The sequence below is a fragment of the Cucurbita pepo genome, chromosome LG10 (assembly GCF_002806865.2).
Source record: "Cucurbita pepo subsp. pepo cultivar mu-cu-16 chromosome LG10, ASM280686v2, whole genome shotgun sequence".
Lineage (NCBI taxonomy): Eukaryota > Viridiplantae > Streptophyta > Magnoliopsida > Cucurbitales > Cucurbitaceae > Cucurbita > Cucurbita pepo.
Window position 1 is genome coordinate 1877756 of NC_036647.1, and position 11398 is coordinate 1889153.

Below are 11398 nucleotides of genomic sequence, written 5' to 3' on the forward strand. Positions count from 1 at the left end.
TCTCTTTTAGATTCTTCGTCACGTAAACAACAACAAAAGGACATCAAAAATCTACTCACTTGCTTTCTTGTTTCTTATTATACCTTTACAGGAGCAGATTTAAAGGACGTATTGAAATTCGAGAAATGATTCTGACATATTTTTATCATCTCGATTATTCTAAACCAGTTTCAGGTCATTTTTAGAACCGTACGTAAATTTTATTTAAAACTATTTCGACTGAAAATTCAATATATATATATATTTTTTCTTTTTTCGGCCAAATTATTATAATGATAAAGTAATAGAAAAAAAATGCAATTTTTTTTTTTTTTTTTTTTTTTTTGACTAACTCAAAATTTTTATGTTGGTTAATTATTAATAATTAATATAATTATGGGATAATTTGGTCATATCAACAATAAACTTCATGGTTTAAGAAGAGACCACAAACACAAAGTACACTGACATTGCTGCAGTTGCAGCCAGCAGCTGGAATCAATTAAACAAGTGATTTTACGATTTTGCCCTTCTCATTTCCTACTTGCGGCTTCAGAATAAATAAATAATGGTAATTTTTTTTAAGAAAAAAAAAACAAAAAAACAAAAAACAGGACTCCCAAATGTACAGTTATGTACTTCCAACCGAAATTAAATTTATAATTTATAATTTAATCCAAAAAGGATAAATAGAAATTGAGGTTATAAATGTAAATATTATTTTCTTAATTTTTTAAATCTAAAGAATAAAACATAAACTTAATAAGTATTTTTTTATTAGCTAATTTTAAGTTGTTTTTTATTACAAGAAAATTTGTTTCTCAATTAAGGGACTGTTTCACATTGTTTTTATAAGGGTAAAAGAGTAATTATGGACATTTACGAATCTCAAATTTATCCTTGCATATTTATATATTTTTTAATTTAGATTAAACAAAATTAAATACAATTTAAAGTACATAATTTTGAATTAATTATCTTATAATAATTAAATAATTAAAACACATCAATTTATTATTAATATATCAATTATTATCATACTTTATTTTACACCGGATTTTTCTAAAACCATAATTATTAGCAATTATTTAAAAATTTTACAATAAAATATGACGATTATTATAATTAACTTCCAAAAAAAACATTATTAACTCGATTTTAATTCTAATATGTTATAATAAAATTGAATAAAGAATAAAGAAAAATTCCGTTAAAAATATTAATATTGACTTAGTTCAATAGAATATATTAATATTAAAAATAAAACCCGTTTGACCCCATATTATTTTGCTTTAGAATATGTAATGCATGACTCGACTCAAATAAGTAATATCAAATGACAGAATAACATAATGGTAAGAAAACGACCTCAGTCACATTATGATACTTTTTTTTCTCGATCACACATAGTCTGATAGGTGTCACTTGCATGTCACATTTTGTACGCTCTTGTTTTGGTACAATTGTGACAAACAGACATAATGTATTAGTCGATTAAAAGTGTCATTTTATTCATTTAATTTCTTTTTTAAAAAAAAGACAAGAACTCATTTATTATTATAAGAGAGACTAGATAGATACTTAGCAACATTCACATAATCACATCGCCGTACAGTTCCATTCCATGGTATATTTAAAGCAAAATCCAACCCTTTGAAGGAAATTATATATATATATATATATAAAGAAAAATGGGTTCCACCGGCACCGCCGCAATTCCTCCGACACTGCTTCACAACGGCAACCTTCCGACCGAATTTGTCTGGCCACACGCCGACTTAGCCGCCATTGTCGACGACCCAGAAGAGCTTCAAGAGCCATTGATAGATTTAGCCGGATTCCGACGAGGGGACGCGGCGGCGACGGCGGACGCGGCGGCGATGATCCGGGTGGCGTGTAGGAACCACGGATTGTTCCAGGTGACGAATCATGGGGTGGACCCGGATCTGATAAGGGCGGCGTACGAACAGGTGGAGATGATATTTAAAATGCCATTGGGGAAGAAGAAAAGCGTGGGAAAGAAGGCAGGGAGAGTGTGTGGATATTCAGGAGCTCATGCTGACCGATTCAGCTCCAAGCTGCCTTGGAAAGAAACCTTCTCTTTTGAGTATTGTAGCGATGATTCTCAACGCCTCCATGTTCTTCATTACTTCAAATCCTTCTTGGGACAAGACTTCGAGAAAACCGGGTTTGTCGTCCTCTCACTTTTTTTTCTTTTTTTTGTTGAGGATTGTTCCGTAGGAGTCCCACTTTAGCTGATGTTGAGAATGATAGCGCTTATGCTCAAAGTGGTCAATATCATACTATTGTACAGAGTCGCGATTCCTAACATGGTATCAAAGTCGTGTTCTTAACCTACCCATGTCAATAGAATCCTCGAGTGTCGAACAAAGAGTGTACTTTATTCGAAGACTCCATAGAAGGAGTTAGCTTCGATTAAGGTGTCACGTGTTGTTTCAAGGTTTTGCCTTTTATTTAATAAGTTTTGTTGTGATTTGTGAAGATGGGTATACCAAAAATACTGCGAGGAAATGACAAGAACAGGGCTAATGATAATGGAGCTTCTAGCAATAAGCTTGGGCGTAGAGAGGCTCCATTACAGGAAGTTCTTTGAAGATGGAAGGTCCATTATGAGATGCAATTACTACCCACCATGCGAGAACGCCGCCCTGACCTTCGGCACAGGCCCTCACTGCGACCCAACATCCCTCACCATCCTCCATCAGGACCAAGTTGGTGGCCTTGAAGTGTTCGCTAACAACACTTGGCTCTCTGTCAAGCCCAGACCAGATGCTTTGGTTATTAACATTGGAGACACTTTTATGGTAACCCTTTTGAGTTTTTAAGTAATGGGTCGAGAAGATTTGAACCTCTGACCTTTTTGATAATGCAGGCACTGTCCAACGGGGCGTACAAGAGCTGTCTGCATAGAGCAGTGGTGAACAGGAAGAGAGTGAGGAGGTCATTGGTGTTCTTTGTGTGCCCAAAAGATGATAAAGTGGTGCAACCCCCACGAGATTTGGTGGGCAGAGAAGGGCCAAGACAGTACCCTGATTTCACATGGTCAGATCTTTTGGAGTTTACACAAAAACATTACAGAGCTGATGTTGCTACATTACAAAGCTTTGTTCATTGGCTGCGATCTTCACCTTCCACCAATTCCATTTGAAATTTCATTATAAACCCTTTTGTCTTTTTTCTTACTTTGTTCTTATTCATATTCTCTGTGTTTTTCCAATTCTTTTGCTGCTATATAATGCCCTTTTACCAAAGCCATTTTAAGCCTACTTGTACTGTTCAATCTGTTGTGTTTATACACAATCTGTTGTTTTTAGTGTATAAACACAGACGACGTAGTTTACGTAAGATCCCACATCGGCCGGAGAGGAAAACGAAACATCTTTTATAAGGGTGTGGAGAACTCTTCCTAATAGATACGTTTTAAAAACCTTATGGGGGAAGCTTGAAAGGAAAAGTCCAAAGAAAACAATATCGGTTAGTGGTAGGCTTAGGCTGTTATAGTTGAAGACGGGTAGAAATCTAACTCGTTTGAAAATTTATAGTAAATATAAGACTTTTACAAGTAGATGAACAAGTTTTTATAAACTATAATCGAATCAAAAAGCAAAGTAATCTCAAACCGGGTATCGTTTTTACAACTTGGTATTGCATAGACACAGCTGCAGGAAGTTGTTTGATGACTTAAGCATATAGTCTCAAGCGCATCGTTATAGGTTCTCGACACAGTGGGCATGTTGAGATGGTTACCCCACAGTCTTTGCAGGTCTGGTAAGAATACAGCGATGGAATAGTGAGCAGATATTCGTGAGTGTCTCGGTCGGGTAATACGATATCATTTCATTAGAAAATATGAGTCAAAGTATTGGCAGTGTGAGGAAGTTGCATGGTAGAGAACTTACTGTATGACCACATGCAAAAGCCATATCCTTTGGGTTTGTCAGGCAGATGGGGCAGACCTTGAACAACAGAAATTGAATTTAAATTTTTTTATAATAATGAGGCCATTAAAGAGTGAAAAAACCTTCTTAACCACTTAAAAAGTCATTCCAAATCGGATCTAAATTTGTAACCATGTAACTGTAACAGTCTAAGCCCACCACTAACAGATATTGTCCGTTTTAGCTAATTACGTATCGCCGTCAGCCTCACTGTTTTAAAATGCGTCTAGTAGGGAGAGATTTCCACACCCTTGTAAGGAACGTTTTGTTCCTCTCTCCAACCAATGTGGGATCTCACAATCCCCTTGGGGGCCAGTGTCCTCGCTGATACACCGCCCGGTATCTTTCTTTGATACCATTTGTAACAGCCCAAGCTCACCATTAGCAGATATTGTCCGCTTTGGCCCATTACCTATCATCATCAGCCTCACGGTTTCAAACGTATATAGTAGGGATAGGTTTCCACACCCTTATAAAGAATGCTTCGTTCCTCTCTCCAACCAATGTGGGATCTCACAATCCACCTCCTTGGGGGCCCAGTGTCCTCGCTGACACACCGCCCGGTGTTTGACTCTGATACTTTTTGTAACAGCTTAAGCCCACCGCTAACAGATAATATCTGTTTTCGCCCGTTATGTATCGACCTCACAGTTCTAAAACGTGTCTAGTAGGTAGAGATTTCCACACCCTTATAAGAAATGCTTCGTTCCCGTTCCCTTCTCTAACCAACGTGGGATCTAAAATGAAAACGAAGTTACCAATTCGGATGAGGAACTCTGGTTTTCAGCATTGTCATGATTGATGACTTCAGGAGGAGGAGGAAGCGGCCCTGCACTTTTTGCATACACAGATTCTCTCCTGCATGATACTCACTGTCATTTTTGCAAATCCAAAACAGCAACTGTAAATTCACTTGGAATTGAAAATCTGGGCTTACTTTGAACCCTGCACAGAGAGGGTGGCTCTGTATTGAAATGGAATTTCCATGAGCGCAGCCAGGGCAAATGCTGCTTCCTTCTTTGATGCTTCTTTGCTCTCAGACATGATTTTTGTGAAGTTTACAAACTGGACCAATACAGAGAAGCCGATATAAAGTTAAGTTACAAACTACCGCTAGTAGATATTGTCCTCTTCGGACTTTCCCCTCAAAGTTTTAAAATCCGTCTATTAGGGAGAGGTTTCAACACCCTTATAAGGAATGTTTCGTTCCCCTCTCCAACTGATGTGGGACCTCACAATCCACCTCCTTGAGGGCATAGCGTCCTCGCTGGTACACAGACCGGTGTCTGACTTTAATACCATTTGTAACAGCCCAAACTCACTGCTAGCAAATATAGTCCGTTTTGGTCCGTGACATATCACTATTAGCCTCATGATCTTTAAATGCGTATACTAGGGAGAGGTTTCCACACCCCTATAAGAAATGCTCTGTTCCCTTCTCCAACTGATGTGGGATCTCACAATCCAACCCCCTTGGGGGCACAGCGTCCTCATTGACACACAGCTCGGTGTTTGACTCTGATACAGTTTGTAACAGTCCAAACCTGCCACTAGCAGATATTGTCCGTTTTAGCCCATTATGTACTACTGTTAGCCTCATGGTTTTTAAATGCGTCTACTAGGGAGAAGTTTCCACATCCTTATAAGGAATGCTTCGTTCCCATCTCCAACCGATGTGGGATCTCACAATTCACCCACCTTAAGGGCATAGCATCCTCGCTGTCACGCAACCCAATGTCTAACTCTGCTACCACTAGTAACAGCCCAAACTCACCACTAGCAGATATTGTCTGCTTTGGCCTATTACACATCACTGTCAGCCTCGCGATTTTTAAACGTGTCTACTAGGGAGACGTTTCCATACCCTTATAAAGAATGCTTCGTTCCCCTCTCCAACTAATGTGAGATCTCACAAAAACCATCCTCNCCCTTGGGGGCCAGTGTCCTCGCTGATACACCGCCCGGTATCTTTCTTTGATACCATTTGTAACAGCCCAAGCTCACCATTAGCAGATATTGTCCGCTTTGGCCCATTACCTATCATCATCAGCCTCACGGTTTCAAACGTATATAGTAGGGATAGGTTTCCACACCCTTATAAAGAATGCTTCGTTCCTCTCTCCAACCAATGTGGGATCTCACAATCCACCTCCTTGGGGGCCCAGTGTCCTCGCTGACACACCGCCCGGTGTTTGACTCTGATACTTTTTGTAACAGCTTAAGCCCACCGCTAACAGATAATATCTGTTTTCGCCCGTTATGTATCGACCTCACAGTTCTAAAACGTGTCTAGTAGGTAGAGATTTCCACACCCTTATAAGAAATGCTTCGTTCCCGTTCCCTTCTCTAACCAACGTGGGATCTAAAATGAAAACGAAGTTACCAATTCGGATGAGGAACTCTGGTTTTCAGCATTGTCATGATTGATGACTTCAGGAGGAGGAGGAAGCGGCCCTGCACTTTTTGCATACACAGATTCTCTCCTGCATGATACTCACTGTCATTTTTGCAAATCCAAAACAGCAACTGTAAATTCACTTGGAATTGAAAATCTGGGCTTACTTTGAACCCTGCACAGAGAGGGTGGCTCTGTATTGAAATGGAATTTCCATGAGCGCAGCCAGGGCAAATGCTGCTTCCTTCTTTGATGCTTCTTTGCTCTCAGACATGATTTTTGTGAAGTTTACAAACTGGACCAATACAGAGAAGCCGATATAAAGTTAAGTTACAAACTACCGCTAGTAGATATTGTCCTCTTCGGACTTTCCCCTCAAAGTTTTAAAATCCGTCTATTAGGGAGAGGTTTCAACACCCTTATAAGGAATGTTTCGTTCCCCTCTCCAACTGATGTGGGACCTCACAATCCACCTCCTTGAGGGCATAGCGTCCTCGCTGGTACACAGACCGGTGTCTGACTTTAATACCATTTGTAACAGCCCAAACTCACTGCTAGCAAATATAGTCCGTTTTGGTCCGTGACATATCACTATTAGCCTCATGATCTTTAAATGCGTATACTAGGGAGAGGTTTCCACACCCCTATAAGAAATGCTCTGTTCCCTTCTCCAACTGATGTGGGATCTCACAATCCAACCCCCTTGGGGGCACAGCGTCCTCATTGACACACAGCTCGGTGTTTGACTCTGATACAGTTTGTAACAGTCCAAACCTGCCACTAGCAGATATTGTCCGTTTTAGCCCATTATGTACTACTGTTAGCCTCATGGTTTTTAAATGCGTCTACTAGGGAGAAGTTTCCACATCCTTATAAGGAATGCTTCGTTCCCATCTCCAACCGATGTGGGATCTCACAATTCACCCACCTTAAGGGCATAGCATCCTCGCTGTCACGCAACCCAATGTCTAACTCTGCTACCACTAGTAACAGCCCAAACTCACCACTAGCAGATATTGTCTGCTTTGGCCTATTACACATCACTGTCAGCCTCGCGATTTTTAAACGTGTCTACTAGGGAGACGTTTCCATACCCTTATAAAGAATGCTTCGTTCCCCTCTCCAACTAATGTGAGATCTCACAAAAACCATCCTCACAAGCTAACCAAAACCAAACGTTGCATTCAGAACTCCAAGAAAATTAAAAAACATCCAAGCAAGTAGATTCAATGAAAATACCTGGAAATTATCAAATGCGCGCCGAGGGATGTTATCATCAAATTTCTGCATAGCATCCCACGGTCCATCCCCTACCCCGACTAGAATGATCGATAGAGGATACTGGCTGGTGATTCGAACGTTATGAGACTTCGAGCACAAAAGCTACCAAACTTTATAAAAGTTAATGTTTTACCTAGCAGCAACAATGGAGTTTATGGTTGCCTGCTCTTGATTACTTAATCTTCCAGGTGGCGTGTCGGGATTTCTCGTAACCTGTTCAATAGCATACAACGTTAGGCATTAAGAGAATGAAGCAGACATGAGAACAGAACACATCCAACAACCTGTCCATCTGCAACAATAACAAGGACATGATACTGCCAATTGCTTGTCTCAACAATGCTAATAGCAGAATCAATGACAGGAGCAAAAGAGGTTGGACCTACAAATAAGCTTCAGTTCATCGTTAGAACATTTATAACTTGGGCAGAAGAAAATTACATGGTCAATCTCAATGAAAAGAATCGGTTACGTATCACGTCGAGATATCCACACCTTTATAACGAATGGCTTCGTGGGATCTCACAATCCACCCCCCTTGGAGGCCCAACGTCCTCGCTAGCACACTACTTAGTGTCTGGCTCTGATACCATTTGTAATGGCTCAATTCTACTGCTAGCAGATATTGTCCTCTTTGAGCTTTCCTTTTTTAGCCTTCTCTCAAGCTTTTTAGAATTTGTGTACTATGGAGAGGGTCTAGCTCTACTCCGACCAATGTCTCACACTGTCCAGTGACTGGCTCTGATACCATTTGTAACAATCCAAGCCCATCACTAGCAAATAGTGTCCGCTTTAGCACGTTACATATCGCCGTCTAACCTCACGATTTTAAAACGCGTATGCTAGGGAGAGGATTCTACACCCTTATAAGGAATGCTTCGTTCTCCTCTCCAACCAATGTGAGATCTCACAATATAATACCATTTGTAACAATCCAAGCCTATCGATAACAGATATTATCCGCATTGGCCCATCACAGTTTTAAAACGCGTATGCTAGGGAGAGGTTTCCACGCTCTTATAAGAACTCCTCCGTTCCCCTCTCCTACCAATGTGGGATCTCACAGTCTTATTATCTTCAGTTTCCTCACTCATCCATATAAACAATAGAGAACGAAACAAGAACAAAACGAAAGAACCAAAGGAAGAAGAGAGTAGCCACAGAAATGATCACAAATGGATACTAAAAACTAGCTCTTCATTATGATCAATAGCAAAATAAAAAGTAAACTGAAAAGTTCAAATGAACCTGATAAATTCAGGTATGGCAGAATTTCTCGATATCGAAAAAGAGCTTCCTTGAACCCTTTACATGGCCTGTGATCGGGATAAAAGCTGAATACGTGTTGATCACGTGTCGATGCTTCAGAAAAAAGAACTCGAAAATAAGGTGGTTACTCACAGTTCAATGAAGAATCTAAAAAACAAACTAATACTAACCATCGCCAAAGCCAAAACAAGGTATCAAACCATCATCATCAAAAGGAGACAATGTCTGACCAATTATAGATATTGCTTGCTCATATGGATTGGGTGTGCTGCTAATTGAATGCAGACTTCTTCTTCCAAAACAACGCCTCCCTGCAGTCAGTGACATATATCCTCTAGCAATCTATGGAAGCATTCATAACCTTCATAATGATTAACAAGTAAAGAAAGATTCACCTGTCCACTCATTGCTCTTCGTAAAGTCGATACCGAGAATTAAATTCGACGATTCAAGACCTTCGTGTCTCAATGCAGATATAACCTGACCGAAACGTGTACTCGAGTGAATGTCAACTTGATCATTTGTTCTTGAACATAATTTTCATGGGATATGGTAATTCTATTCTTAATCTTAGGTGAAAAACCGAAAAACGATACGAAGTAGACGTAGTATGGACTGTTCAGCATGCTTTTACACAGGAGTTAAGCAGTTAGGATAAAAGAAAGAACCTGATCCAATGAGGTGAAGTTATCGGCAATACGTCGATAATCGATTTTACGATGACGATTTGAATCCATTTATTCGTCTACCTACAAAAAGGTTCGAGCACGTTATCATTTAAGGAGAAAGTAGTTTTTATCAGAACTTGAATCCTTCAAAGCAACATGACAACATCCACATGTTTAGCATCCTTTGAATACTCAAATACCACATTTTGATTATCAAGTCAGCTAACAAATCATTCTAACTTCCTAAGTCAAACATTGAAAATCTATGATTATCCCATAAGCAAGAACCCTAGCTCGATTCATCGATGCTAGAAGGAAAAAGGGTGGTGCCCACAGCTAGTAGATATTGTCTTCTTTGGGTTTTCCCTTTCGGGCTTCCTCTCAAGGTTTTTAAAACGCGTCTGCTAGGAAGAGGTTTCCACACCCTTATAACGAATATTTCGTTCTCCTCTCCAACCGATGTGGGATCTCACAATCCACCCACCTTCGAGGTCTAATGTCCTTGCTGGCACACCGCCTCAAATCCACCCCCCTTTGAGGCTCAGCCTCCTCGCGGCACATCGCCCGATATCTAGCTCTGATACCACTTGTAACAGTCCAAGCCCACCGCTAGCAGATATTGTCATTTTTGGGTTTTTCCTTTCGGGCTCCCCCTCAAGGTTTTAAAACGCGTCTTCTAGTGAGAAGTTTCCACACCCTTATAAAGAATGAAGGTTTTTCCTTTCGGGCTCCCCCTCAAGGTTTTAAAACGCGTTTTCTAGGGAAAAGTTTCCACACCCTTATAAAGAATGTTTCATTCTCCGCCCCAACCTATGTGGGAGCTCACAATCCACCCCCTTCCGGGCCCAGCATCCTTGCTGGCACACCGCCTCATGTCCACCCCCTTCAGGGCTCCTCCACCACCGATGTGGGATCTCACAATTCACCTCCCTCCCTTTTGGGTCCCAGCGTCCTTGCTGGCACACCGTCTCGTATCCACCCCCTTCAAGGCTCCTCCCTTACCGATGTGGAATCTCACAATCCACCCCCTTCAGGGCCAGCGTCCTTGCTGGCACACCCTCTCAAGTCCACCCCTTCGAGGCTTTGCCTTCTCGTTGATGCAGTGTCTGGCTTTGATACTATTTGTAATAATCCAAGCCAACCGCTAGCAGATATTGTCATCTTTGGTCTTTCCCTCGCAGACTTATCCTCAATGTTTTAAAACGCGTCTAATAGGGAGAGGTTTCCACACCCTTATTAAGAATGCTTCGTTCTCCTCCCCAACCGACATAGGATCTCATACGTGGCATGATTGAAGCAGAGAACATAAAATTAGTAACTAAATGTGGGGAAAATGCAATTGGGTACTTTGGCTGCTGAACCAAAACAATGGGTAAGGAGTGAATTGAACTCAAAGCTCCATATCCAAGCTAAATTGAGCATTACCCAGAAGGAAAATCAAGCCATGGAGGTCCAAATAGCAGTGAACAGAAGGAAACAGACGCGTTGAGTTCAAATCAAAGCATAATTAAAGGGTTACATCTAAGAACAAGCAGTATTAGAAACTCACAGAGAGCAGAAGAGAGAAAAGAGAGCTTTCGATGGCCTGCAATGGAAACAGATACAAACAGAGAAGAAGGCCAAAAGGGAATTTGAATATGCGATATAAATCACCTCAGACTTTAAGCAAAAGGCTGCTTGTTGATGCGTGTACCCATCTTCAAATGGGAGTAAAAGCCAGAAATTTTCCCCTTTTTAATGACTAAACTCTCAACCAACTGTAAAGCTAGATATATACAATAATATTTTGATATGAGATAGTAATTAAATTTTTTTAAAGATTTTTTTGTTAAATTATATAAAATAGC

At 40.3% G+C, this 11398-nt stretch overlaps 2 protein-coding genes across 5 annotated transcripts; one reads left to right on the top strand and one right to left on the bottom strand.

The window, feature by feature from the left end:
* Positions 1 to 1623: 1623 nt before the first annotated feature.
* Positions 1624 to 3255, top strand: LOC111803447 (gibberellin 20 oxidase 1-D-like). Its single transcript, XM_023687846.1, has 3 exons — positions 1624 to 2167; positions 2483 to 2804; positions 2873 to 3255. The coding sequence occupies exons 1-3, from the start codon at positions 1671 to 1673 to the stop codon at positions 3146 to 3148; spliced, it is 1095 nt and encodes a 364-aa protein (XP_023543614.1). The 5' UTR covers positions 1624 to 1670; the 3' UTR covers positions 3149 to 3255.
* A 259-nt stretch (positions 3256 to 3514) lies between these two features.
* On the bottom strand, positions 3515 to 11288 carry LOC111804537 (E3 ubiquitin-protein ligase RGLG3-like). 4 transcript variants are annotated; one of them, XM_023689385.1, is made up of 12 exons: positions 11205 to 11288; positions 9552 to 9632; positions 9279 to 9363; positions 9054 to 9194; positions 8863 to 8976; positions 7899 to 7996; positions 7748 to 7827; positions 7573 to 7678; positions 6501 to 6628; positions 6322 to 6421; positions 3900 to 3956; positions 3515 to 3765 (listed from the first exon to the last, which is right to left on the bottom strand). In XM_023689385.1, exons 2-12 carry the CDS (start codon positions 9618 to 9620, stop codon positions 3682 to 3684), a joined length of 1062 nt encoding a protein of 353 aa, XP_023545153.1. In that variant the 5' UTR covers positions 9621 to 9632; positions 11205 to 11288; the 3' UTR covers positions 3515 to 3681. The 4 variants fall into 4 exon arrangements, with proteins under 4 accessions (XP_023545153.1, XP_023545152.1, XP_023545151.1 ...); XM_023689384.1 differs by having other exon boundaries at positions 9552 to 9628; positions 11101 to 11273; XM_023689383.1 differs by having other exon boundaries at positions 11101 to 11273.
* Positions 11289 to 11398: the final 110 nt, after the last annotated feature.